The sequence below is a fragment of the Adiantum capillus-veneris genome, chromosome 9 (assembly GCF_014529385.1).
Source record: "Adiantum capillus-veneris isolate H3 chromosome 9, ASM1452938v2, whole genome shotgun sequence".
Taxonomy (NCBI): Eukaryota; Viridiplantae; Streptophyta; class Polypodiopsida; order Polypodiales; family Pteridaceae; genus Adiantum; species Adiantum capillus-veneris.
Window position 1 is genome coordinate 119,109,400 of NC_140939.1, and position 26,295 is coordinate 119,135,694.

The following is a 26,295-nucleotide window of genomic DNA, read 5'->3' on the forward strand; positions in this document are numbered from 1 at the left end:
TACAGCCACAGGAAGCACAAACCGGTGTCTCTTTGCAAAAATAAAATTCATTCACTTCATACCGGATACTCTGGCTTTAATGCATGAGCTGTAGCTACATATATAGCTGATTGACTGTACAATTCTGTAGCTGTTAGCTCTTTGTTATTGCCTTGTTGGGCCCCACTTCTAATGGTATCCTCTGCCAAACCATACTACACATTTCAACAAAGAGCACAAGTCTCAGCAATCGTCTGTGTCCTGCAATTTTCATGAACCAAGCATTCACACAGTAAGACTTAAAAAGAACCAAAAAATATACCAAGACAGTTCCCAGGTTGTATATTGCACGGTGAAAATCAAACTGGAGTGCAATTGCTGCACGAAACTGATTGTAATTTACTTGTTAACTCCGTGAGCTTTGAAAAGCTCAAAACTGACGACGTCAATTGCATTACCTTCTTTATTGCTGTCTTCACAATAGATCTTTTGTCCTTAATTGAGACAATACCACTCAGCTCCTGCTTTGAATAGAAAACAGCAGCTAGATCATAAACCTTAGAGAAAGACTATATAGCGTACTCAATGTATTTAAAACAGTCTCTCTGCTGATCTGAACACGCACTTCCTAAACCACCTGCTCATCGACAATGTGAAACCAAACACTAGTTGAAACCTATGTCTCAAGTTTGAGAAAAAGGAACCTGAATAAAGGCAAAAGAAATGTAGCAGAGCCAAAAAGCACAAAAATGGAACAGGGAGAATTTCTGATATTGAGAGAAATATGATAGACATTTTATCTTCATAAAGTCAGAAAAGTCTGAAGTTAAGAACTACAAGAGGAGCTAAAATATTTGCACAAAACTCGCACTCCAGACATGAAGGTTGCATTCCAAACTCGTATTTATCATTCTTCCCATACCGTATGATAAATACGCATACTGGTATTAGTGCTTAACATACTGGTTGTTATTTACACATACATGTGTGTATGCATGCATGTATATTAGGTTGTAGACATATGTATGTATATATGCATATGTGTGCATGTATGTCGGTGTGTATGTACTATGCATGCACATTTACATGTATGCAACCCTGCCTAAGCAGACATATACATTTATTTGTAATCAGTGCTTAACGTAGTTTTCGTACTGGTAGTGATTACCCATACTATGCAACGTTTTTTTCATATCATAATTTTTCGTACCTATCCACCTCGCCACACATAAAAATCTGGCATAGGCAAAAGATAATGAAGCAAGGATAATTTAATATTACAAAATAAAACATAACAACATACAATGACTCGGAAGAGATGGATAAAACAAATGAAAGAAGTGTACATAATTATCCAAAAAAGAACGAGACAGTGGAAATACTTGACTACTAAAATTTAAACTTATAATCCCTACAACAATACATGAACATAAGATAAATGAGAAAACGCTTAATTCCCATGAAGGTCAGGACAATGAAAGACTAAAATCCCAACCTTAAAATCCATACAATAAGGCATAAGACAAAAGAGCAGATTTATTCCCTATATAAGTTCTACAGTCACAACCCTTCAAGCAGTCTGACATTCCTTTTGCAAAGCACTAAGGCGATTTACACAATAAACTGAACATATTGGTTTTTCTGTCATAACAAAGTTGAATTCAGTCCCCCAAGATCAAACAGATTTGCTAACTGAAACCAGCCCGACAGCTAGTCTTATTTTGCAGCTTTGGCTGCTTGCCCTTTGAGCAACCCTCCTGCTGCTGCTCCCTTCGCTTATGTTCAGCCATACAATTAGGTTTTCTCCTTTATGTGCACAGAAAGGTGCGGCCACACAGAATCTTACCACATGGCCGAATGTGGCTCTCACAAAGATGATGCTCCTAGAGCATAAGAATATCAATCATACCATCCACAAGGCATCTCTGAAGCTCCTGGCGCAAGCGGCCCCTCTGGTGCTGAAACTGAGGCCCACCTAAACCCTGTACATTCCATGAGACAATCCTCATGTGACCAGTGAGAAAAGACCAATGCTGCTGCTACATCAGCCAATCTCGCTATCTTCTAGGCCGGTTTGGATGGGGAGTAATCCGCATCCGAGCGACCTCTAGACAAACGCATCTGAAGTGACTATCTCACCTAGGCCCAAGCAGAGCGTGCAGTCCATAAGGCTACATCCTCTGTCCAAGAATCCTCATGTACAAATACATAGCAAGGGGGGCTCTTGAGTGTTAGCAAACACGTGAACCACAAGGTGTCTACATCCTACTACATCCGGTGGCATCATACTGAACTTGGCTAGGGGCCAAAGTGTCTGTACCAAATCTATCAGCCCCGTTCCCCTCTATGGTGTGAGAACTCAACAACCTGTACCTGGAGCCAGTCAAGAACTATGTGCAAGGTCCACTCTGTGTAGTCACCGCCGCACAACGGAAAGGAGAAACCTACCGCTGTATCCAAATCCTCAGTGCCCCTCGCTGCTAGAAAGAGGAAGTGCACTCGAAAGCAAGCTGCCTCAAGGTCGAGAGAAGGGTCAGGAGGGGGCAAGTGGAGTGGGAGGTGGTGGCGGACCGGAGGAGGCTGGGGGGCAGAGCAACCCGGACAGCAGGGACACACACCCAATTGATGACGTGGCTGACTGGCTGACAGTACGGACCACCGTAATTCACGTTGACTGGCTGACCGTACGGATCGCCGCAATCCATGCTGACTGGCTGTGTACGGACGCCCGGAAAAAGCATTGGGTGTACGGACTGCCGTAAAATGTGCTGGCTGCTGACATGGCAAAATTGTACGGAATTCCGCAATTTCTGACGGTTGCTTTTGGCAGCGCTGGCTTTTGGGGCCTAATTGCTTTTAAGTTTAATGCTTTTGGGGCTCTGCTTTTAGCAACCCTTGTAACTTATAAATTGAACCCAAGGGGGCTCACTCTGCGGAGCATCTGGGCGCAGAGTCTGAGAGCGAGCACCCACGGGCCGGTTGTACTTTGCTCAAAGATTAGCATAAAAAGAAATACCGAAAGCGCCAGTCTTTGGGACCAATATCTGAACTACCCCAGGCCGTGTCGACTCTCTTATTTTGTGAAGTATTTTGAAGTGAATCTTTGTTGTGACGCAGTAGAATCTTGGCTTGGGGTGTCCAAGTTTGTTACAGCGGTATCAGAGCACGGCTGATTTCTCTTCTACCCGGAAATCCGATCCCTTTTCTGGCGACACTTATGGATTCCAAAAAGAATCGATTGACTTCTTCTGCAAACATTGAGGAGGGAGGAGGCAATGCAGAAGATTTAAACGACTTAACAGAAGATGAGTACGGACCACCTCAGCCTAAACAGTATGAACTTCTGGAGATGCAACGTCAACAACAGGTTGACGAGTGCACAAAGCAAATGCTTCAGTTCGCTAAGGGTTCCCATTTTGTCTCAAGTGCATATTCGGTGGCAGAAAGCCATCGAACCACCAATCAAGAAACCTTCTTCTCCGAGGATGTTCACTGAACAAGAACTTCAAGAGGTGGTTCAGACCCAGATCAGTCAGCTTTTGGACACGAAGAATCAATCAAAAAAGCAATTGAAGAAGCACAAGAAGGGGACTGACTACTCTGGTTACTTGGGCCGTCGATCTTCTTTTGCATTTGCAAGAAAGCAGAAGAAGCGTGTGCGTTTTGAAGGACTACCCAATTCTTCTTCCTCTGCTTCTGATAGTTCTTCTAGCTTTTCCGACTCGAGCCAGGAGGACAAAAAGGGCAAAAAGCAAAGCTTCAGAAAGAGCAAGAAAAAGGCAAAGAAACTCAAGATTCCGATCAGTTTCTGATAGCTCTACAGAGGAGTCATCCTCTAACAGTTCGGACTCTGACAACCACATGTTTTATGCGAAGAAGAAGCACTTCTACAAAGCCAACCAATACAGACAAGAGCAAGAAGACAAAAGTTTGTGGATAGCATCTCTTCAGCTCTTTGCTCACGTTTCCCTCGATCACAATTTGGTAAATTTTTCTAGATCTTTGGAGTGCTTCCATCTTTGCTTCGGCCGTATGTATACTTTTTTCGATGGGTTAGATTCTGGGTACTATGGACAGTGTGGAAAGCGCGGAATTCCCTCATGTTTCAACAGATTCAAGTGGAATATGTTTCTTTCTTCAAGATATCTCTTAGACGGCCTCTTCAAGTTTCCTATGACTTGGATGAGCTTCCTATTAGCCATTACCAGCTCTACTTTGACTGTTTCTGAGCTACAGTTTATAAATGGGTTTTCCTCGCTTTGAGGTTTCCCACTTGTAATTCAATCTGGCATTACAAAAAAAAGTGTGTGTGTATGTGTGAGTGTGTGTGTGTGTGTGTGTGTGTGTATGTGAGAGAGAGAGAAAAGAAAGAAAGAAAGAAAGATTTTTAACGTCTATGTCAGGCCGAAATCGGCCTATGAGACAAATCAAATGTACATGGTGTGTATGTCATCCGTCTATCGGAAAGACAAATGAAACAAAAACTGATACAAAACTGAACTGAGTGTAGGTAGTGGGGTATCTGAGGAGGGATGGAGCTCTATCTCTAGGGGTATATGCATGTCTATATGCTCAAGGTAGTACAATCATGAGAATGCATCAAGCTATCTAGCTCCATCCTGTACTAATGGGGGGATGTAAGATGTGGTACATGGGCGGGTCTGGTGCCAAGGCTGCCCGGATGAAAGCTGTCGGGTCGCCCCTCATCCGGGCCACTCGCTCCTCAGTGGCACGGCGCTCCCGGGCTCGGATCTCCTCGATCTGTCGGTGGTGGGAGCTCGCGCCCCTGTAGCCTGTGACTCGTGGTCGTCGTCTAGCTCGGCTCACCTCCGCCTGTGGGAGTGTCACTCCCCTCTGAGTGTCTGGTGGGGGAGGGGCGGTAATCCTCTGAAAGAAGTCTGTGAGCTGCGACTGTCTCCCCTCTGTCTGTGTAGCTGTGTGTGGCTGTAGTAGTGTGTCCCGATGGCTCTGTATCTCTAGTAAGAACCGTCCGAGCTGTCTCTGATCTCGAGAGTCCATGATCTCTCGGAGAGTGGGCTGTCCTCTGAATAGGGCCTCATACCTGCCTCTGATCTCAATGTATGCTCTGCATCTACATACAAAGTGCTCCTCACTCTCCACCTCCTCTGTGCAGGCTCTGCAGACGCGCTCCTCCCTGGGAACACCAGTATGTCTCCCGATCTCAATCTCTAACCTGTGTGAAGCCACTCTCAGCTGACCAATCGCCACCCGTGAGCTATGTGGCATATATGTGTCCATGTAGCGTGGTCTCTGTATGAACCCCCCGGACAATATGGTGAGAAACTGGTCTCTGTAATCTGACATCCTCGTCCCCAAGCCAGGTGACTCCCAGACTCTCCTAGTGTATAGCTGCCACAGATCCTGTCTCAGTACCAAGTTCCTCTCACTGCGAGAGAGGTGAACATATGGTGAGTGGGGGTCGTACTGGAATGGTGGTAGGCTCTCCATGTCAAGACCGTGTCCCTCAAACCATGCTCTGACCTGTGAGTACCATGCTCTCTCATGCCCACTCTCTGATAGCTGTATAGCTGCCTCAAATGCTCTACGAGTAAGTCTGTCAGGAGGTAGCTCTCTCATCCTCTGGATGAAGCAGACTGTCTGGAATAGTGCCTCTACCACCATGGGTGGTGTGGCGAGCTCGGCTCTAATAATGTCATGTGGCACTGTCTTCTTGCTGCGGAGCAAGCGTGAGATCATACATACCTGTGGCCTCTCAAGCTGTGTCCACTGGTCAGCTGTCAATCCTGGTGCCCATAATGCCGCCGAGTACATCAAGGCCGGGGTGACTAAGGTGTCGAAAAGCCACCCCTTCGTGCGGGGTTCCTGAAAGTGTGCCTGGTGGCATCTCCGCTCTAGCATGGCCAGAGCTGCATATCCTCGGGTGAGCCTGTCAACAGCAGCCTGCCTCATAGTGAAGGGTCCTGGTAGGCTGGTGAATGTGATGCCAAGGTAGACATAGGAGGTGACTACATCAACCTTTCCTCCTGCTGCTGTGAAGGTGGCAGCGCTCCTCACTGCATTGGATGTGTGAAAGATCATAACCTTGGTTTTGCCAAGGTTCACAGTCAACCCCCTGTGTGTGCTGAATTCGTCCAAGGCCTCAAGATGGCGTTGCAAGCCCTCGGGTGACTCTGAAATCAACACAATATCATCAGCATATAACATGATGTGGACCGGAGTACCTGCCAAGTCGCTCCCCTCTCCCCCTGCTCGCAGTATGTAGTCGGAGATCTCGTCGATGTAGAGCCCAAAGAGTGTCGGGGAGAGTGGGCATCCTTGCTTAACACCAATGGTGCTAGCAATGGTCTCTGAAAAACCGCCTGGGCAACGAACTCGACCCGTCACCTTCTCGTAGAGAGCATATATGGCCCAAATCATCTCTGTTGGTACCCCAATGCTGTGAAGGCGCTGGAAGAGTCTCTCGCGTGGGACTGTGTCAAAGGCCTTGCGGAAATCCACAAAGCAGCAGTAAAGCCTCTTCTTCCGCGCCTTTGCCCCATCAATGAGGCAGCGCAGAACGAAGATGTGGTCAGTGGTGGAGAAAGCTCGTCTGAAACCTGCCTGGCCTGGAGCTCGTAAACCCTCGATCTCTGCGTAGCAGCTGAGCTGTGCCTCAAGTACTGCTCCATATAGCTTGGCCATCGTGTGGCCAATCATGATAGTCCTGTAGTTCCTTGGATCCAGGGTGTCGCCAGATTTGTGGATAGGCACTATGGTGTGCTGTGTCCACTCCTCTGGGAAGCCCTCCCCTATAGCCCGGTTGAAGACATGTGCAATCAACGGGGCTATAGTGGAGGCCGCATAAATGATGTGCTCACTCTGTAATCCAGTATGGTCAGCTGATCGTCTGTGCTGCATGCGGCGTATGGCCCTCTCTACCATCTGTGCTGTAAAGAAGGAGGAGCACGTGGGGCGTGGCTCGTGTGGCTGTGGGATAGGAGGCTGTCCTGGCACCTCGTAAAGTCGCTCTGCATAATCATGCCATATCTGTGGATCCTCAATAGCTGTAGTCGGACGTGGCTCGCGCAGGGTGCGCCATGCTGTCGCGCTATCCATGCTCATGAATAGGCGGTATAGCTCAAGCTCATGTGCCTCTTCGAATGCTCGCCGCTTTTGGCGTGTCAGCGTCTTCATATGCCGTCTGGCCTCTCTCTCTGTGATCTCTCCTAAGGCTCGCTGTGCGCGGAGGCGTCGGTATAGCTCTCTGCACTCATCATCATACCAGCGGTTCTGAGGCATAGTCCCGGGGGGGGAGTGCGTCCTGTGTGAGTGGTGTGTGGAAAGGAGCTAATAGCTGAAGTGTGGAGAACGGAAGAGATATGTGATGTGAGAACTGAGAGTGGTGTGGATGGGTGGAGGAGGCATAGGCCATGCTCGACCTCGGCCGAGTAAAGAGAGGCTAGCTCATGTGTGAAATGGATGGTGGTGTGTGGAGTGTGTGCTGTGGAGCTGTGTGGGATGGTATCTCCGGTGATGGAGAAAGAGAGGTATGTGTGGTCGGCTCCGATGGGTATGGGTGGAATGGTGAAGGATGTGATAAGGTGTGTAGCCTCCCTGGGTCCCAGAATATAGTCGACTGTACTCCCCCCTCCCTCTGCAACTCCATGTGGCATACAAGTCAGGCCCCCTGAGGTGGGCCACTGGACCATCCCGTTATAAATAACGAGACGGTGCTGGGAGCCAAGTCGAAGTAGATGTCGTCCGTAGGCTGTGACTGGAGCTCTGTCTGCTGTATCTCTCATAGTAGCCTCCTCATCTAGAGTGTGTAGTGCCTCTGGGTCCTCGTGGTCATATGCCTCACACTGCTCACAGCGCGTACGAGCATTGAAGTCTCCCATAAGGAAGACTTCACCCAGTGTGGAGTACTCCATAATCTCCTCCGTGAGGCATGCGTACGGTGACTCCTGCTCAATAGGGGCGAATCTGGAGCTTGTGGGAGCAAAGTAGCAAAGGGCAATGTAGACAATCCTGTCTCGTGAGAGCTCGAGGCGAATCCACATGTAGCGGGCCTGTGGGTCCCGGGCAACAATCTGTAGTCTACTGTGAAGCCCCTGTCTAAAGAGTATGGCCACTCCTCCTGAGCCACGAGTGGTGTGCTGGCGCATACACCCCCGATGTAGAGACTCCCACTGGAATCCATGTATCCGTGGTAGCCCTCTCTCTGGGCTCTCGTGTGTCTCTGTAAGTAGAATGATGTCTCGACCTCTCATCACCTCCTCAAGTCTCTCTGGGTGTGTCCATAGGTCTCCATTGCAATTCCAAACCATGACATGAATCTCCTCGTGTGTCCCACAGGCCGCGAGTCCCTATGCGATGGTCTTGCCATCAATGATAACCCTACCATCTCGATATACTGCCTTCTTCCCTTCTTTGCGGGCTTGGTGGACTCTAGGCATGCACGCGCGACGGTGATCTTGTTGCATCTTTGTGAGGTCATCATCAAGATAAATCGGGGGGCCTTCTAGCCCTCTCAAGATGACCCTCTTTCGGAGGAAAGAAGTTCGAGACTCCTCGGAGGCGAATTGGAGGATGAGAGCTCTCTTCTTTGGATCTTTGCCGGCTCTCCAAACTTTGGAGAAAGGGATCTCTTCTTCCTTGTATCCCACTTTCTTGCATAAAGCTTTCCCATCGCATTCGGGTGTAGACCCTTCTTCTTCTTTGATGCCGGTCACTCGCACATTGAGACGGCGAGCTTGTCGCATCTTCTCCTCCTCGATGGTTGTGTGTACGATGAGTACCTCATCTTTTTGGGCTTCCTCTCTTGCAACCTTCTTGATGTTCTTTTTTTTTGAGAGAGAGAGAGACCACGTGCCAAAAGCGCATGGCCTTGGGATAGCGCATGCACACACAGACACATAGCGTACCTGGGATTGCATGCAAGCTCCTTTGCAACCAACTCGATTCGGCACACATTTCTACCATAGAAACCTCTCAACAAAATAAAGTAGGGTTCAATATTTTAAAACGTGTTTTGTATGAATGAAAGGTTTTGAAATGTTTCGTAAGTTTCATAAGGCATGAAACGCGTTTCTATGCAACACTACCAGGGACACCGGAGATGGCGATGGCTCTTACAGTTCGAGATGGTCATGATTGGATTCTGGATAGTGGTGCCTCACGGCACATGACACCTTCGAAGGATCTTTTGTCCAACATATGGCAATATTGTGGTACTATTTTCATTGGCGACAAATCTGAAATTCCTATTCACAGCGAGGGATATATGGAGTTGTTTCCTGACGGTAGAAGAGGTATGCATACCTCAAAGGTACTTTATGCTCCGCAGCTGGGATTTCATCTTATGTCTGCGCACGAAATGTGCAAGCTAGGCATGGAGGTGGTTTTTACAAAGGATGCGGTGTCTATTCACGATCATGGCTCCGGCAAGGAGGTCAGAGGGGGCTCAGTGGAGAACGAACTCTACAAGCTCCATGCTCTTTCTTTAGCAATCAAGATACCTACGGGTGATCTTTGGCATTACAGATTTGGTCATTTAAACAATGATGCTCTTCAGGTTGCTTTTCGTGAGCAAATACTTACAAGCTTACCAAAAGTAGGTGTAATGGAACGGTCACCACGTGCCAATGGATAGGAACAGCTTGAATAACTTTAAGCACTTCGATTAATAACAGAACTGAAAGAGATGCATAACACACAAGACAGGGAGCGTGCTGCGAAACTAGTTTTATCTGACAGAAAAATAATTCTAAATGAATTGTTGGATTTATAAGTGAGAGGGTTTTCTCGCTTGGGACACCAAGAAAAATAATTCTAAATGAATTATTGGAATTTTAAGTGAGAGGGTTTTTCTCACTAGAGACATCCGAGCACAGAGTATTCCTAGTGCGTTGTTCGGAGTAATGACGGGAGCACTGTGAACGGGAATATCTGAAGGCCATCAGAAACGGGTACTTCTGATGCGTCACATCAGATGGGTGACAAGAAGCATCGTGAAGAAGTATCTGACCATCCAAGAATGAACATCTCTGATGCGTCATAGCATGGGTGACATAGAGCATTGCGAAGGAGATTGTACCGTAAGTTCGGTAGGAAAGGACTAGGTGACGGATATTCCTGATGCGTCACAAGGTGGGTGACGGGTGCATCGGAAAGGGAATTTCCATAGTCAAGAGGAAATTCCGAACTGTGTTGGAATTGTGCACAAGGAAAAGCAAGCACTTGAATGAAGATGGGTTCAAAGGAAACTTTGCTTTTCGGGAAATCATTTGCTTTCATGCGAGGAAGTTTATGTCTGAATTGCAACTGTGCATGTGATTGCATCCAGGGACATCTGGGAAGTGCTGTGAAAGCATTGTTTTAAACTTATAAGGTTTTATTGAGTTTTTGGACCGATTCAGGCCACTTTTAAAGGTGACCAGCCGCCCACTTAATAAGTGGGCAGCCTATGATTAAATAAAGCAGTATAAACAAGCCAGCGATTTTTCTCTCTTTTTCAAGCAGAATCAGCGCCAACAAAAAAAAACGGCCACGATCTCTACGCGAGCAGCCTGCGCTCAGCTATTCGTGTCGTGGCCAGGAGCTATAAAAGCATCACATGCCCTCACTCAGAGGAGAAGATCAGTTTTCGCAAGGAGGAGATGCTGCTGCAGATTTCAGCCGCAAAGAAGACGTTGCCGGTGATGCCCATGGCTGCCCCAAGTGTAGCAAATGTCGCCAGGACACAATGCGCGAGTTCCCTCGCAAAGAAATGTCTATGGAACGTGTTTCCATCACGACAAGCTGCTGTTTTTCTCTGTTTTCAGCCCATAAACGTCGTAGACGGGGCTGATTTACAAGAAGGAACCCAAGAACACACCTCTTTTGTGTGTAGGATTGGAAGAGAGGATTTTCTATGTAGAGATCTCTTCCGGGGAATTGCTTTTCAAGAACCGAGTTGCGTTTCGAGCGTCGAGACTTTGAAGGTAACGATTTTCATATTATAATCTCTTAAGTCTTTGTTTGCAGGTGTACTTCCTCTTGGTGAGGGAGTAGGAGCAGAGGAAGGCATGAGCCTCTGCAGGAGAAAGCGCTCTAAGGAACTAGAGCCAAATCAGCCCAAGGGTTTCGTACCCAAGTTTGGGAAGCAGATCACGGATCGAAGAGAGGTAGACTCTCAAGATGTGATCTGGAAGTTGAAATTCCCAAGGGTAGGACTTCGTGTCCAGGAAAGCGGAGTTATTCTGCAGGAAGAGGACTCTGGAAACAGAGTCGGAAAAGAGTTGAAGGGATACCGTACCCTGAGTCTGGAAGGTGAGATCCATAGGCGAGAACCTTGATTCTTGAGGATTTGGAATAAGGAACGGAAGTTCCTTGGAATAGGTTTTTGCCCTAGGAATAGGAAGTCGAGGCTTCCAGGAACCATCAAGTCTTATTCTAGAATGAACGTGGTAACACGTTCGGTTCAATTGCTTGTATAGACTTCTCCTTAGTAATAAAGATACTATTACAGGGGGGGACCAGCCCATCTTGTGGTCCCTAGTACTGTGTCGATCCTCTCACTCTCTATCTCTCTCTTTCTCTCTATCTATTTCTCTCTATATCCTTTGTCTTCAGTATTAAGTGATAAATTCTATTTATCTTAGTATATTTTTTATTGTTATGCGCTCCCGTTTGTGACAGTGGTATCAGAGCATGGTCTCCTCTCTTTCTGTAAAGGACGAAGACTCTGGGAAGAGACGGGAAGAAGTCATGACAAGCCAAGAGAGAAGTAAGCAGGCGGAACCCTAAGTCCTACAAGGAAAAGCTCGCTGAGTTAGAAAAAAAAAAATTAAAATCTATGCAAGACTTGGGATTCTGTGAGAAGGTGTGAGAAGGTGACAAGAGCATGATGCGCAAGAACCTAGAGAATCGAAGGAGCGGAATGCTCAAGATTCTTCAGAACTCAGAAGATATCCATGAATATCAATCCAGCACCATAGCCAAGAAATCCCATCATTTCGAGAAGGATATGAAGGTCTCTAGACCCAGGAACACTCCAATCAAGTTTAATACTCTTGACGGAAGGGAAGATGTCCTAAAAGCTACTACTTTCATTCGACAGTTTGAAGTTGCCTTTGCAAACGGCAATTTCTAAGAAGTGTCGAAGGTGAGGCATGTGACCAAACACCTCAAGGGGGATTGCAAATACTTGGTGGTATACCAAAGCTTTGCAAACTTACAACAAGACTTGAATTCAATTCAAGGCTGAATTTTTCGACAAAATGTTTTTCCTCTACGCTTTAAGGAAGGCATCCAAGAAGATTGGGATTGGTTTGCCCAATAGAAACACGAGCGAGTCAAAGCAAGTAGTGGTTTACTCTTGCCAAGGTAGCTCCTCTCTTGATCCTCTCTGAGGAAGGAAAGATGAAGAAATTCAACGAAGGACTTTTGCCCGAATTTGTAAACACAACTGCAAGATACGTTGCAGCAGATGGTGGAGTCAGCAATAAAAGATGAAACTGTACACCTTAGTGTACATAGAATCTAATCCCCGCAGTGGGAGGGGAACCATTGAACACAAAAACATTGAATTTTTGCTACCTCTCCTCGAAGGATACATTGCTATCTGGAGAAAGTTTGGAGTAAGGGAATTCAATCTAATTCCTGAGTTTTTGAATAGAAGACCCTCACACTTCAAGTGAGAGGGCAGGTCTGATCAAAGTTACATCTTTGAGGAAATTACAAAGTGCATTTTCTTTTTCGCACAAGGAATCCATATGTCTAACCGAATCTAATCGCTCTTGAGTGTTTATGAGAGTAGGGTTGAGTCAACATTGTTTTATACGATGAGATGCTTTGTCTAACCATCCAGAAGGTCCATGATTGATCTGGTATCCGGTAATTCTCGAACAGATTACCTACTAATGCGGGTAGGAAATTATGAAGGAACCATTCTGAGCTTTCAAGCAAAGAAAAACTTTTATTAAGCTTGAGCACTCTTTAAGCCCACACCCCCTACCTGGTAAGGGAAGATATGGTAGTGCTTTTCGCACAAGTGAAGGAATACTCTCTTTATGAGGGAAGAAGCAAGCGACGGCCTTGGCCTATGCTCGTAGAAATCCACATTTGAAATCCAAGTTTATTTGATGAGCGGATTTTGCTCTAAGATCGAGCCAAGGGATCGTCAGGTTGAGCGTCTTCGCTCTAAGGATCTTAAGAAGTGAAGGTAATTTTCCAGGTTCACCGAAACTCTAACACAACTTAAGAATTATGTACACCTTTGGATACATGGATAACACATGAAGATGCAGACCCATGCCAAGGTGGGTCATGTACCAGTCGAATTTTTTAGATGAACCAACTTCCTTTTCAGGAACTGGACGGGAGTTTGTTATACTCTCTTGAGCGCCTTTTTGCGCGCAAGGATATTCCGAAACGAGAATCTCTATTTTAGATGTGTTCGGTAGAAAAAATTAGAGTTTCTCTACGGAAAAGAGGTTTTCTGATGGTCATTGATCATTGAGTACACTATGTGCTTTTACCATTACAGTAGCAACTTTTGATTGCGGTATATGTTTCTCCATGTGCAGGTCAAGTAGCATTTACACGCTGCTGGAATAAATTCGAACTATTATGTTCTTAATCGTATAACTCGCCAACCCCTTTAAAATGGTAAGAATTACCTTAACCCCATATGGGAGAACATCATTGAGATCTACAACGGGTTCGCCCTTAAGTGGGCAGAGTTTGAACTTATGTTCACATAATGGTATGGCTAGAATTTTATCTGCCTAAGATTTTGCAAGTCGTCATTGATGCTTGCAAGGGAGAGATGATTTTGCAAGGGAGAGATGCTAATGCGCATCGGGAAAACATTGTTGGTGGTAATAACTCGCAAGAGGAAAAGATTGGAAAGAAGTGCCCCCCTGCACAAGGAATCTTCGGATTGGAACCGTCCGCCTACGTTGAGCGACGGCCCGGATCAAGAACCTTCTTTAATGTGATCGCAAACTCTATTTGTGAAAGAAAGACATCGAGCTTAATGCTCTATGACTTGGGCATTCCCTATGTGGAAGGACACAAGAGGTTTAATATCCTCAGGACTAACAGTGTAGGATTAAGCACAACGACAGAGACCTAGATTGACTTCTAGGAGGATTATTCTTCTCAGGATTGAGAAGGCGAAAGTGAGTTGACAGATTCTCGGATGAGTAAACTTCCGATGAGTTGGAAAGACGCGAATAACGAGTTCTTACATGGCTCGTAAGTTTCATGATTGGTGACAGATATCCTCGAGGTATTAGAGGACGGACATGAACCGGTAAGGAAAGCATTGAATTATTTAATTTTCTGAATTTTTGTTTAATTTAATTTCTAAGTTCTCTTTTGAGAAAGGACTAGCTCAACTCACCATTGAGCAAGATTTGAAATTTTTCTGGTTTCTCCCTGGCAATTCAGTTGGACCTCTACAGTTGAGGACAACTGTTTATAAGTGAGAGGGATGTTGCTAAATTGGCTTTATCTGACAGAAAAATAATTCTAAATGAATTGTTGGATTTATAAGTGAGAGGGTTTTCTCGCTTGGGACACCAAGAAAAATAATTCTAAATGAATTATTGGAATTTTAAGTGAGAGGGTTTTTCTCACTGGAGACATCCGAGTACAGAGTACTCCTAGTGCGTCGTTCAGAGTAATGATGGGAGCACTGTGAACGGGAATACCTGAAGGCCATCAGGAACGGGTACTTTTGATGCGTCACATCGGATGGGTGACAAGGAGCATCGGGAAGAAGTATCTGACCATCCGGGAAAGGACATCTCTGATGCGTCATAGGATGGGTGACATAGAGCATCGCGAAGGAGATTGTACCGTAAGTTCGGTAGGAAAGGACTAGGTGATGGATATTCCTGATGCGTCACAAGGTGGATGACGGGTGCATCGGAAAGGGAATATCCATAGTCAGAAGGAAATTCTGAACTGTGTTGGAATTGTGCACAAGGAAAAGCAAGCACTTGAATGAAGATGGGTTCAGAGGAAACTTTGAGGAAAAACACATGCTTTCTAAGGAAGCAGAATTGCTTTTCAAGAAAGCAGATGCTTTCCCACGAGGAAGTTTATGTCTGCATTACAACTGTGCATGTGATTGCATCCAGGGAGACCTGGGAAGGGGTGTGAAAGCATTGTTTTAGGTTTTATTGAGTTTTTGGATAGATTCATACCATTTTTAAAGGTGACCGGCCGCCCACTTAATAAGTGGGCAACCTATGATTAAATAAAGCATTATAAACAAGCCAGCGATTTTTCTCTCTTTTTCTGATAGAACAACGCAAATTTATTATTATAAAAAAAAACAGCTGCAATCTCTACGCGAGCAACCTACGCTCAGCTATTCGTGTCGTGGCCAGGAGCTATAAAAGCATCACATGCCCTCACCCAGAGGAGAAGATCAGTTTTCGCAAGGAGGAGACGATACTGCAGATTTCAGCCGCAAAGAAAACGTTGCCGGTGATGCCCATGGCTGCCCCAAGTGTAGCAAATGTCGCCAGGACCCAATGCGCGAGTTCCCTCGCAAAGAAGTGCCTATGGAACGTGTTTCCATCGCGACAAGCTGCTGTTTTTCTTTGTTTTCAGCCCATAAAAGTCGTAGACGGGGCTGATTTACAAGAAGGAACCCGAGAGCACACCTCTTTTGTGTGTAGGATTGGAAGAGAGGATTTTCTATGTAGAGATCTCTTCCGGGGAATTGCTTTTCAAGAACCGAGTTGCATTTCGAGCATCGAGACTTTGAAGGTAACGATTTTCATGTTATGTTCGATCTCTTAAGTATTTGTTTGCAGGTGTACTTCCTCTTGGTGAGGGAGTAGGAGCAAGGAAGGCATGAGCCTTTGCAGGAGAAAGCGCTCTAAGGAACTAGAGCCAAATCAGCCCAAGGGTTTCGTATCCAAGTTTGGGAAGCAGATCCATGGATCGAAAAGAGATAAACTCTCGAGGTGTGATCCGGAAGTTGAAATTCCCAAGGGAAGGACTTCGTGTCCAGGAAAGCGGAGTTATTCTGCAGGAAGATGAGTCTGGAAACAGAGCCGGAAAAGAGTTGCAGGGATACCATATCCTGACCAGAGTCTGGAAGGTGAGATCCAGAGGCGAGAATCTCTATCTCTCTCTTTCTCTCTATCTATTTCTCTCTATATCCTTTCGCTTCAGTATTAAGTGATCATTTCTATCTATCCAAGTATATTTTATATTGTTATGCGCTCCCGTTTGTGACAGAGCGGTTGAGTTCCACCCCAAGAGAACACTAGCCCCAAACCTTGGACCCCTTTCAGTATTTCTTTATATTGCTTCAACAAGGTACAACTCCATGGTTCAGCTCTGCATTTCCCCCGGGTAGACTCCCAGAGTGAGAGCCCATGGGTCATATTTGAAGGCGCTTGGCCTCTAAAAGCAGTTTACATGAAAAGCATCGGGTTTAAGAAACATCTGGTCCAAAAGCTAGCGCTCAAAGCTACCATCGCATTTTGCGGCAATCCGTACAACTGCCACGTTATAAGTCAACGCAAAACACGAAACGTTTGTACAGCTACCACCTCATCAGATTTTACGCAAGTTGATTTGTGTGTATGTGGATCCTGCTTTATTTAATCTCTTTAGGTCACTTGGGTCCCATCGGACGGGGTCCCATAATTTGGTGGAAACTCTTCTTTAAAAATAAGCATCAATCACACTTGAAAGTCGACTGGCCTTCCGTCCTGAAAGCTGCATCAAAATTGGGGGTAGCATGGTCGATAAGCTCTTGAATACTCGAAACAGGCCTCGACAGATAGTGTTCCTGTGGCGGTGATGGTAGCCCCAAGATATAGCAATTACATTGGGCCTCCAAGGTTATTGGTTCAAGAAGAGACACCTGCTAAGAGATGTCGAGAAATTTCAAGTTGTAATCTGCTAGGGTTTTTGTGGCTAGCCTCTCACAATACCCCTACTTTGCCAAAAGCTACAATCCAAAGGACGATGTCTGAAGGCATGTAACTTCGCGCAAAAATTTTCTTGAAAGCTTGCCAAGTCCTTGGAGTGTGCCGCTTGGTAAGCTATAAACATCCACCCTGCATGGCACTCCTCTCAGGAAAAACGGCCGCTTGAAAAATCTTTGATCCTTCTCTTGCAAGTGATCTTTATGGCTTATGCCCTGTAAGACATAGCGATGAAGATGGGAGCGCCCCGATGCGCGATGGACCAAGGGTGGGAGTGGCTAATAAGTCCGGGGTCGGGACACCCAGATTCTTTGATAAAATATCTTGTAAAACTTGAAAGTGTCATCTTGCTCCGTGCTCTTTAGTAGTACCCTAGCAAATCACTCGTTACAGTGGTATTAGATTGATACACTGTAACGAAACGGGCACCACGTGCCTACGGAAAAGAACAGACTGAACAACTTTAAGCACTTCAAATAAAAACTGAACTGAAAGAGATCCTCGACACACGAGACAGGGAGCGCTTGATTCCACCCCAAGAGAGCACTGGCCCCAAACCTTGGCATCCCTTTTGATGTTTCTTTATATTGCTTCAACAAGGTACAACTCCCATGGCTCTGCTTTGCATCTCCCGGATAGACTCCCAGAGTGAGAGCCAATGTGTCATATTTAAAGGCCCTTGGCCTCTAAAAGAAGTTTACATGAAAAGCATCAAGTCCTAAAAACATCTGGTCCAAAAGCTAGTGCTCAAAGCTGCAAACACATTTTGCGGAAATTCGTACAGTTGCCACATCATCAATCAACGCAAAACGCGGAACGTTCCTACAACTGCCACATCATCAGATTTTACACAAGTTGATTTTTGTGTGTCTTGCTTTATTTAATCTCTTAAGGTCACTTGGGTCCCATCACAAGGGGCCCCATAAGTTGGTGGGAACTCTTCTTTGAAAATAGGCCACTCGGCAAGACTTTGCAAGTTGGTAAAACTTCTTTTGTTGCTTCTTCTTAAGGTTTAGGCCCCTCGTCCGGGATTTAGAGATTGCCTCCGTTCTTTAGTGGCTTGACATGTCAGCAACTTATGACAATAGGGAGTAAGTGTCACAAACTGCTGACGTGTCAAACCACTGAAAAACGGCGAATCCCGACCAAGAGACCTAAACCCTAAGAAGAAGCAGAAGCAAAAGAAGCAACAGAAGAAGTTTTCACCAACTTACAAGTCCTCACCGAGTGAGCCTAATTTTAAAAGGAAGTTTGTACCAACTTATGGGACCCCGTCTGATGCGGCCCAAGGAACTAGAAGCAAACCCCACAAGAAGGACCGACGTAAAAGCCGACGACGTGGCAGCTCTACGGTCGTCCCGCAATTTGCGTTGACATGCTAACCTGGCACCTATGAGTTTTACGCTGATGAAATGGCAGCTGTACAGATTTCCGTGAAACTCGCTTGCTGATTTGCGTTGCGCTTTTGGGCCAGATGCTTTTAGAACTTGCATCTTTTCATGTAACTGCTTTTCATAGGCCAAGGGCCTCTCTGGCATGCTTCCACGTGAAGGTGTAAAGGATGGAGTACCGGCGTTGTACAAAGTTGAAGCAATATAAAGAAATACAGAAAGGGGCGCCAAGGTTTGGGGTGAGTGCTCTCTTGGGATGGAACTTCGCCACTCCCCATCTCGTGTCGTGCATCTCTTTCAGTCCAGTTGTTATTTGAAGTGCTTAAAGTTGTTCAGTGTGTTCTTTTCTGTTGGCACGTGGTGCCCATCCCCGTGATAGTAAGCATGGGAAATGCATTACTTGCATTCGTGGGAAGCAACATCGAGATGCTATTCAAAGGCTTGCTACACGTCGAGCTACTGCCGCTTTGGAATTGGTTCACACCGACCTTTGTGGACATGCTCAAGCATAGTCCGCACCATCTCAACCATTGTCCTATTCTTCCGCTCCACTACTCCATTCTCTGAGGGCGATCCAGTATTTGCAAGCTCTTGCTTGATGCCATTGTCCGCACAAAACTGAATGAATGCTTTGGAGGTAAACTCGCTACCTTTGTTCGATTGGCGAATAGTCTTCTAACACTTCATTGCTCTCCTTCTCCACAAGAGCGCACCAATTCTTGAAGAGGCCAAATGCCTTTGACTTGTACTGTAGAAAATATACCCAGATAAAGCGGCTGAAATCCTCCACCAGAAACATGAAATAGAGAGCTTTGCCAAGGAAAGGAGTTTGCATCCTACCAAAGTCTCTATGGGTGGAGGCAATTGCGACGGTGTCACAAAGTGATGACTTGGCATGACCATCCGAGCAGAATAGTTGACGTGGCAGACCGAGGTGGCGGGCAGTACGAAGCTGGTGTTGCATCAAAACAAAACCCCCGGATTTTGTGTTGGCATGCTGATGTGGCAAACTGTACGGACGGTCCTGTAAATTGCACTGAGTCCTGACAGCTATACGGATTTTCGCTTTTTGCGCTAAAGCTTTGTCCTGACAGCTTTTGGACTAAGTTGCTTTAGGAACCAAATTGCTTATGAGTTTAAGCTTTTGAGACTCTACTTTTGGCATCCCTTGTATCAATAAATAAGCCCCAAGGGCCTCACTTCTCAAAGCATCTGGACGCAGAGTCTGAGAGCAGAGGACCCCTACGGGAGTTGTACTTTGCTCAAGATTTGATATAATAAAGAAATACCGAAAGGGACGCCAGGTTTTGGGGCCAATACCTCTGGGCACGGAACTATGCCACACCGTGTCGTCTCAAAATTGAACTGTGATTTAAAGTTGTGAAGTATTTTCAGTAAATCTCTCTCTCGTCTCGAGACGAGATTTTAGATTTGGGGTGCCCAAGTCTGTTACAGTGGTATCAGAGCACGGCCGATTTCTCTTCTACCGAGCAATCCAATCCTTCTTCTCGCGACACACATGGATTCAGGCAAGAATCAAACGACTTCCCTTGCCACCTTGGAAACAGGAGGCGGTACGGAAAATTCAAGAGAATTATCAGAGAACGAGTACGGGCCACCTTGGCCTTCGTAGTATCAACTCATGGAGATGCAACGTCAACAGCGTACTCATCAACAGCGTACTCATGGAGATACAACGTCAACAACGCCAAAAATCCTCTTTTGAGAATGCAAGAAAACAGAAAAAGCGCGTACGCTTCGAAGCATTGTCTACTTCGTCCTCATCTTCTTCTGACAGCTCGGATAACTCATCCTTTTCTTACTCGAGTGATAGGATAGAAAGGGCAAGAAACGACGAGCGGATTATATGTTTTATTCAAAAAGGAAGCATTTTTAAAAAGCCAATCAGTACGATTTTCTCGCCAACAAGGGCAAGAAGGCCAAGGAATTCAAAGAGGGTGGACAAGCAGTAAAGTTTGAAACCTTTTCAAGGTTTCGAGATGCTCCTAAGGCTTTATCCTTTATCCAACAGTTTGACATAGCATTTTCTGGAGACCGCTATATAGAGCACTCCAAGATTAGACGGGCGACATCCTTTCTGAAAGGCAATGCATGGTGATTCACTCTTTTGTTATGAAAAGAAGCATCGACAAAATGGCTGAAATTCAAGAAACTCTTTAATTCTTCATGGCTCACCTCAAGAGTATGAACGAGATGTGAGAACCGACGAGAACCATCTTCAGATGATCCGGGTGACACACTTTGGATGATTTCTGTGAAAGATTTTGGGATTCTTTCCTTCCGACCTCTTCTTTCAAGAAGATCAGTTTTAGGGAACACATTGAAGGTTTTGTTGTGGACTCCCCAAAGAAATTCAAGACTACTGTCTTGAGAAGAAGTCAGAGTCCATTCAATTGGGACATGCTAACGGGGATTCGTTATGCATTTGGGTAACTTGACTTACCCATCAGATGAACCTTCGACCAGTCAGGACAGAAACAGACGACAAACAGTACACGAACTCGTCTAACAGAAGAACAAAAAGATACACGATCTCGACTGACAGAAGACCAAAAAGATGAATATTTCAAAGCAAGAAAGTGTTTTGATGTGAAGAACAGGAGATATTGTTGCACGGTGCCCCAACAAGGCACAAGAATGAGAATGAATGATAGAATGGAAATACAGCGGGACGAGGAGATACTCGTTCCAGAACAGATTTTAGATAGAACCTTATGGATGAATTAGCATTACTTTGTTGTATGAATTTAAGAAAGAAGATTTTGAATTTTTGGATGAAACCAATGTTGTATGGAAGAACCTGTTATTTGTGAGCATATAACACGATTATGAATAAGATGATGATGATGGCTTTGGAACAGTGATTGCCCCCGGATGAACAAGAATTGAAAAAGAGCGAGAAGATACTTCTTCAAGAACAAACATTGACTTTCCAAGACAGGAAAGAGAAAGGTATAGTGAACGGTGGTTCTTAGATAAGAACCATCCGGCATTGAATGCGAAATGAATAGAGGAGGAAGAATAGTAACAGGGAATAGCCATTTTCACGTCCCCGTTTCCGTCCCAATTTCCCGTTCTGTGTTTCAATCGTGAGTATTCGAAACAAGGAATGGCATTTCATGCATGTTGCCGTTCCCCGTTCCCCGTTCCGATTTCCCGTTCCGGGTAACTATGGAAGGAGGACCTAGCAGATACTCCTCATATATGGAACTTTACCTTGACGCTTTTGGTCTCTATTGTGGCTATTCCAAGAGTTCCCACAAATCAGCGGGTTGAATATGGTGCAGGCGGGACTCCACAAGAGGGGAGTTACTCCACTCCTTTGTCACAGATTACCTCGATGGAATAAAGTCACTAATTTCCCTTTAGGTTTCAGGGATACTGATGGGCTGACAGTATTCGGTTGAATGACTTTATGAGAGAACTTGGGATCCCCGAAAATGATTACTCGCACACAACAGTGCTTGAGTGGAATGATTGACCAAATGATTGGAGCATTTCGTTCTCAGAATCTATGGGATTAGTTAAATCGACCTCAGTGAGGTCCGTTGCGGATCTAGATGCGATTGCTAAATACATCGCCAAGAATCACGATCCTAGATTCTATGTGATATGAATGTGAATGTGATCTGACTGTCGTCTTTGTACAAGTGTTGGATTGGTGTCGTCTAGTGCGTCGGTACTTAGAGTCAATGTCTATTGAACTGGTTATGGCCTATGTCTCTTTTGCAGGCGTAATGGAGGGCGATTACAATTCTTTCAAGAGGGGAGTATGTCACAAAGTGATGACGTGGCATGACCACCCGAGCACAGTAGCTTGTGTGGCGGGCAAGTTGGAACCCCCGGATTTTTGCGTTGGTATGCTGACATGGCAGACTCTATGGACAGTTCCGTAAATTGCGTTGATAACCGTCGGATTTCCACTTTTTGCGTTCAAGCTTTTTCCTGGCAGCTTTTGGATTGAGTTGCTTTAGGAACCAGACTGCTTTTGAGTTTAAGCGTTTGGGGCACTGCTTTTGGAATCCCTAGTATCAATAAATAAGCCCCAAGGGCCTCACTTTTCAGAGCATCTGGACGTAGAGTTTGAGAGCAGAGGACCCCTACGAGAGTTGTACTTTGCTCAAGATTTTATATAATAAACTACGTCGGGCTGTGTCGTCTCGAAATTGAATGGTCATTTAAAGTTGTGAAGTATTTTCACTTAATCTCTCTCTCGTGTCGCGACAGATTTTAGACTTGGGGTGTCCAAGTCTGTTACAAACGGCAGGCAGTTCATACCATAAATCAATCTCCAATCTCTTCAATTCCAAGAAAGATTCCGTTTGAGACTTATTTTGGTAGAAAGCCCGATGTCTCTCATTTTCAAATATTTGGGAGCCATGTATACGTCCATATTCCGGAGGAGGAGAGGGGGAAGTTTGATCCCAAGTCTAGGAAAATGTTTTTTAACGACTACAATAATCTTTCCGAAGGATATCGACTTTATGATCCAATCAAGGAGGATGTTATACTCAGCCGTGATGTCGTCTTCGATGAGTTTCTTCCTTTAAAGAGGACTTCCACTCCCAAGTCTTCACGACGACCCCAGATTTGCCGATACTTGGAGACCCAGATTATGATTTGCTTCTTGAGGTTGATGAACCCTCTTCTACTACTACTATCCCTCAGGCCTACTCCTACCCCTCAAGCTGTGGAGGAGGATGCAAGACGGGCACCACGTGCCAATAGAAAAGAACGCCTGCATTGTTTGGAGGTGCTGAGAGTAACCACTGCTCAGACTTCTTAATACTCCTCCCACATAACCATCCAAGTTCGGGCCGGAAGTCACAACAACAATTATTTTACAAGCAACGAAACGCTCCCCAGGCATCCGCCTGCGTCGTTCCGAGGTTCAAACCAAAACAGTATTTCTCACTTCTCCACCCGGGAGTAAAATCACCAATCATTGAAACCAGTATCAAACCAGAGTCAAACAATTCAAATCGGCACCAAAACAAGTTCAAAACAGATACCATCTATTTCAAACAAATTCCAAACAGGATCACCAAACAAGTTGAAACAGAACTCAAACTTAAAAAGAAATCTCGACATCAGTCGAGCTCGAAAATTCGACTGACTTTCCATCCTAAAACCTGCACCAAACATTAGGGTTAGGTTCATTCCATAAGGTCGTAGCCGAGCACAGCATGGTCCACCAGCTCCTAGACAAACAGTGTTTCTTTGGCGGCGATGGTAGTCCCAAGATAGCAATCGCACTGGACCTCCAAGGTCATTTGATCGTGAAGAGACATCTACTGGGAGATGTCGGGAAACTTCAAGTTATAATCTGCTAGGGTTTCCATGGCAAGCATTTCAGGATGCCCCACTCTGCCAAAAGTTGCATTCCGAAGGAAGATATCAGAAACCGTATAATTTCGGACAAATATTTTTTTTCTTGAAAGCTTGCCAAGTCCTTGGAAGTGTGCAACTGGGTAGCTGTAGACATCAACATCTGCATGGCACTGCTTTTGAGAAAAACAGACTTGAAACAAATTTGGATCCTTCTCTTGCAAGTGATCTTAATGGCTTATGCCCTGTAAGACATGAGCGGTGAAGACGGGAGCGCGCCCGATGCGCGATGAGGTAAGGGTGGGAGTGGCTAATAAGTCCGGGTTGAAGGGCGAAGATACCTCAAATAAAATTCCAAAAGCTCTGTTTGCTCTTTTGTAGAACCGGTATGCTTTCAGAAAAGCACACGCCTGATGCTCTGATACCATTGTCACAAGACGAGCACCACGTGCCAATAGAAAAGAACAGACTGAACAGACTTTTAGCACTTCATTAACAATTGAACTGAGAGAGAGAGAGAGAGAGAGAGAGAGACGACACACGACACGCAGTGGCAAAATTCCACCCCAGAGAGTATTGGCCCCAAACCTTGGCGCCCCTTTCGGTATTTCTTTATATGGCATCAACACTGTACAAGCCGGTACTCCAGACTCTGCACCTTCTCTAGGAAGCATGCCAGAGAATGAGCCCTAACCTCATATTTAAAGGCCCTAGGCCCCAAAAGCAGTTTACAGTAAAAAGCCTTCAAACTCAAAAGCATCTGGTCCAAAAGCAAAGCCAAAAAGCTGCCAGCGTAAATCACGGAAATCCGTACAGCTGCCATATCATCAACCAGCGCAAAACGTGGAAATCCGTACAACCTGCCACGTCATCATGCCAACGCAATTCTCGGAAATCTGCCACATCATCAGCATTTGTGTCTGTGCGGGTCCTGCTTTATTTTAATCCTTTATGTCACTTGGGGCCCCATCGGACGGGGTCCCCATAAGTTGGGAGGACTTCTTCTGTTATTTGTTCTTCTTAGGGTTTAGGCCCCTCGGCCGGCATCTGTAAGTTGGCTCCATTCTTTAGGCTTTGACACGTCAGCAGTTTGTTACAGCACCAGATTTTCCACCAAATTGGCATGATGCGGTACAACACGACGCTCTCAACGACAAATGGGACCCAGATTTGCCGATACTTGGAGACCCAGTGATTTGTCTCTTGAGGTTGATGAACCCTTTCTCCTACTCTTATCCCTCAGGTTGCAGAGGAGGATGCACCCGTTGCAAATGATACAAATGACAATGGGTCTCACCATAGTGCAGAGATAGAGCCAAATGTACCAGTATGGGGAGCAAGTCAGACAAGTTACCGAAGTGGCAGTTGGAGACCTTGCGAGATGCACCATATTTTCCACCAAATTGGAGTGATGTCGGTACGACACGACCCTCTCAGCGACATCGATTTTTTGAGACACATGGGACTTTATTACAGGTGAACTATGCTTGGATGTCAACAATGATCAAGGACAGAGATCCTCTAGCAGTTGAGAAGGCCCTTTTACAACCAAAGTGGAAGTTAGCCATGCAGAAAGAACTTGATTCCATCAAGAAGAATAACACTTGGGAGTTGGTTCCGCGGCTTGCCAAGCGGAAGGTGATTGGTGTCAAATGGGTCTACAAGGGTCTACAAGGCCAAGTACAAATTTGATGGTTCTTTGAACAAGCACAAGGCAAGACTCGTTGCCAAGGGATTCGCTCAGAGATAGGGTGTGGACTATAACGAGACCTTTGCACCGAATGCCAGTATGGTGACCATTCGGACAGCTTTTACCCTTGCTACCTTTTTCAGGTGGCCCGTTTTTCAGATAGATGTAGTTTCGGCTTTTCTCAAAAGCGACTTAGAGGAGGTGTATGTGAAGCAACCCCTAGGGCTCCAGGATCCATATTTCAAAGACATGGTTTGTAGGTTGCTAAAGGGTCTCTATGGCCTTAAGCAAGCCCCTTAAGCGTGGTACCAGAAAATAGACTCTTTCTTTCTACGAACTCCTTTCGACATTCTTCTGCAAACCGAGATTTGTATATTTACAGTGAGGGAGGATTGGTGACTCTTGTTATCCTCTATGTGGACGATCTTGTGATTACAGGTAGCCATGTTGAGCACATCCGCAGTACTACAGAGACCTTGGCTAAGGAGTTTGAGATGAAAAATGTTGGCTTGCTTCACTACTTTCTTGGATTGGATATATGGCAGAGAGAGGGGGGCATCTTACTCTCTCCAGAGCGCTATATCCAAGAGTTTTTCGAAGCATTTGATATGACTGAGTGTAAACCTATCTCAACCCCTATGGATCTCAATCAGAAGTAGTCACAATATGACAGAGAGAGGGGGGCATCTTACTCTCTCCGGAGCGCTATATCCAAGAGTTTTTCGAAGCATTTGATATGACTGAGTGTAAACCTATCTCAACCCCTATGGATCTCAATCAGAAGTAGTCACAATATGACCCTGAGATGTAGCATATGCTACAAAGAATCGAAAACGGGTCGGTTCTCTAATTTGGGATCTCAACACCCGGTTTGATGTCAGTTTCCCGGTGGGACTTCTCAATCCTTTCATGCAGAGACCCGTCAAGTCACATTTTGAGCAAGCTCTTCGGACTCTAGGTATTTAAAGGCGACCAAGTCATT

The 26,295-nt window shown here is 45.5% G+C and overlaps 1 protein-coding gene across 4 annotated transcripts in view; it reads right to left on the reverse strand.

The window, feature by feature from the left end:
- The window catches only part of LOC147451072 (protein HLB1-like), a 111,733-nt gene that overhangs the window by 59,929 nt on the left and 25,509 nt on the right, over positions 1-26,295 (reverse strand). For all 4 annotated transcript variants that reach the window (XR_015189185.1, XM_086520022.1, XM_086520021.1 and 1 more), the window contains exons 8-10: positions 438-500; positions 302-367; positions 63-194 (exon numbers count right to left, since the gene is read on the reverse strand). Coding sequence is in view for 3 of the 4 variants with exons in the window: in XM_086520022.1 (XP_086376148.1) it covers positions 63-194; positions 302-367; positions 438-500 (261 nt within the window). In the remaining variant the exon portion in view is untranslated. The remainder of the gene's footprint in view (positions 1-62; positions 195-301; positions 368-437; positions 501-26,295) is intronic.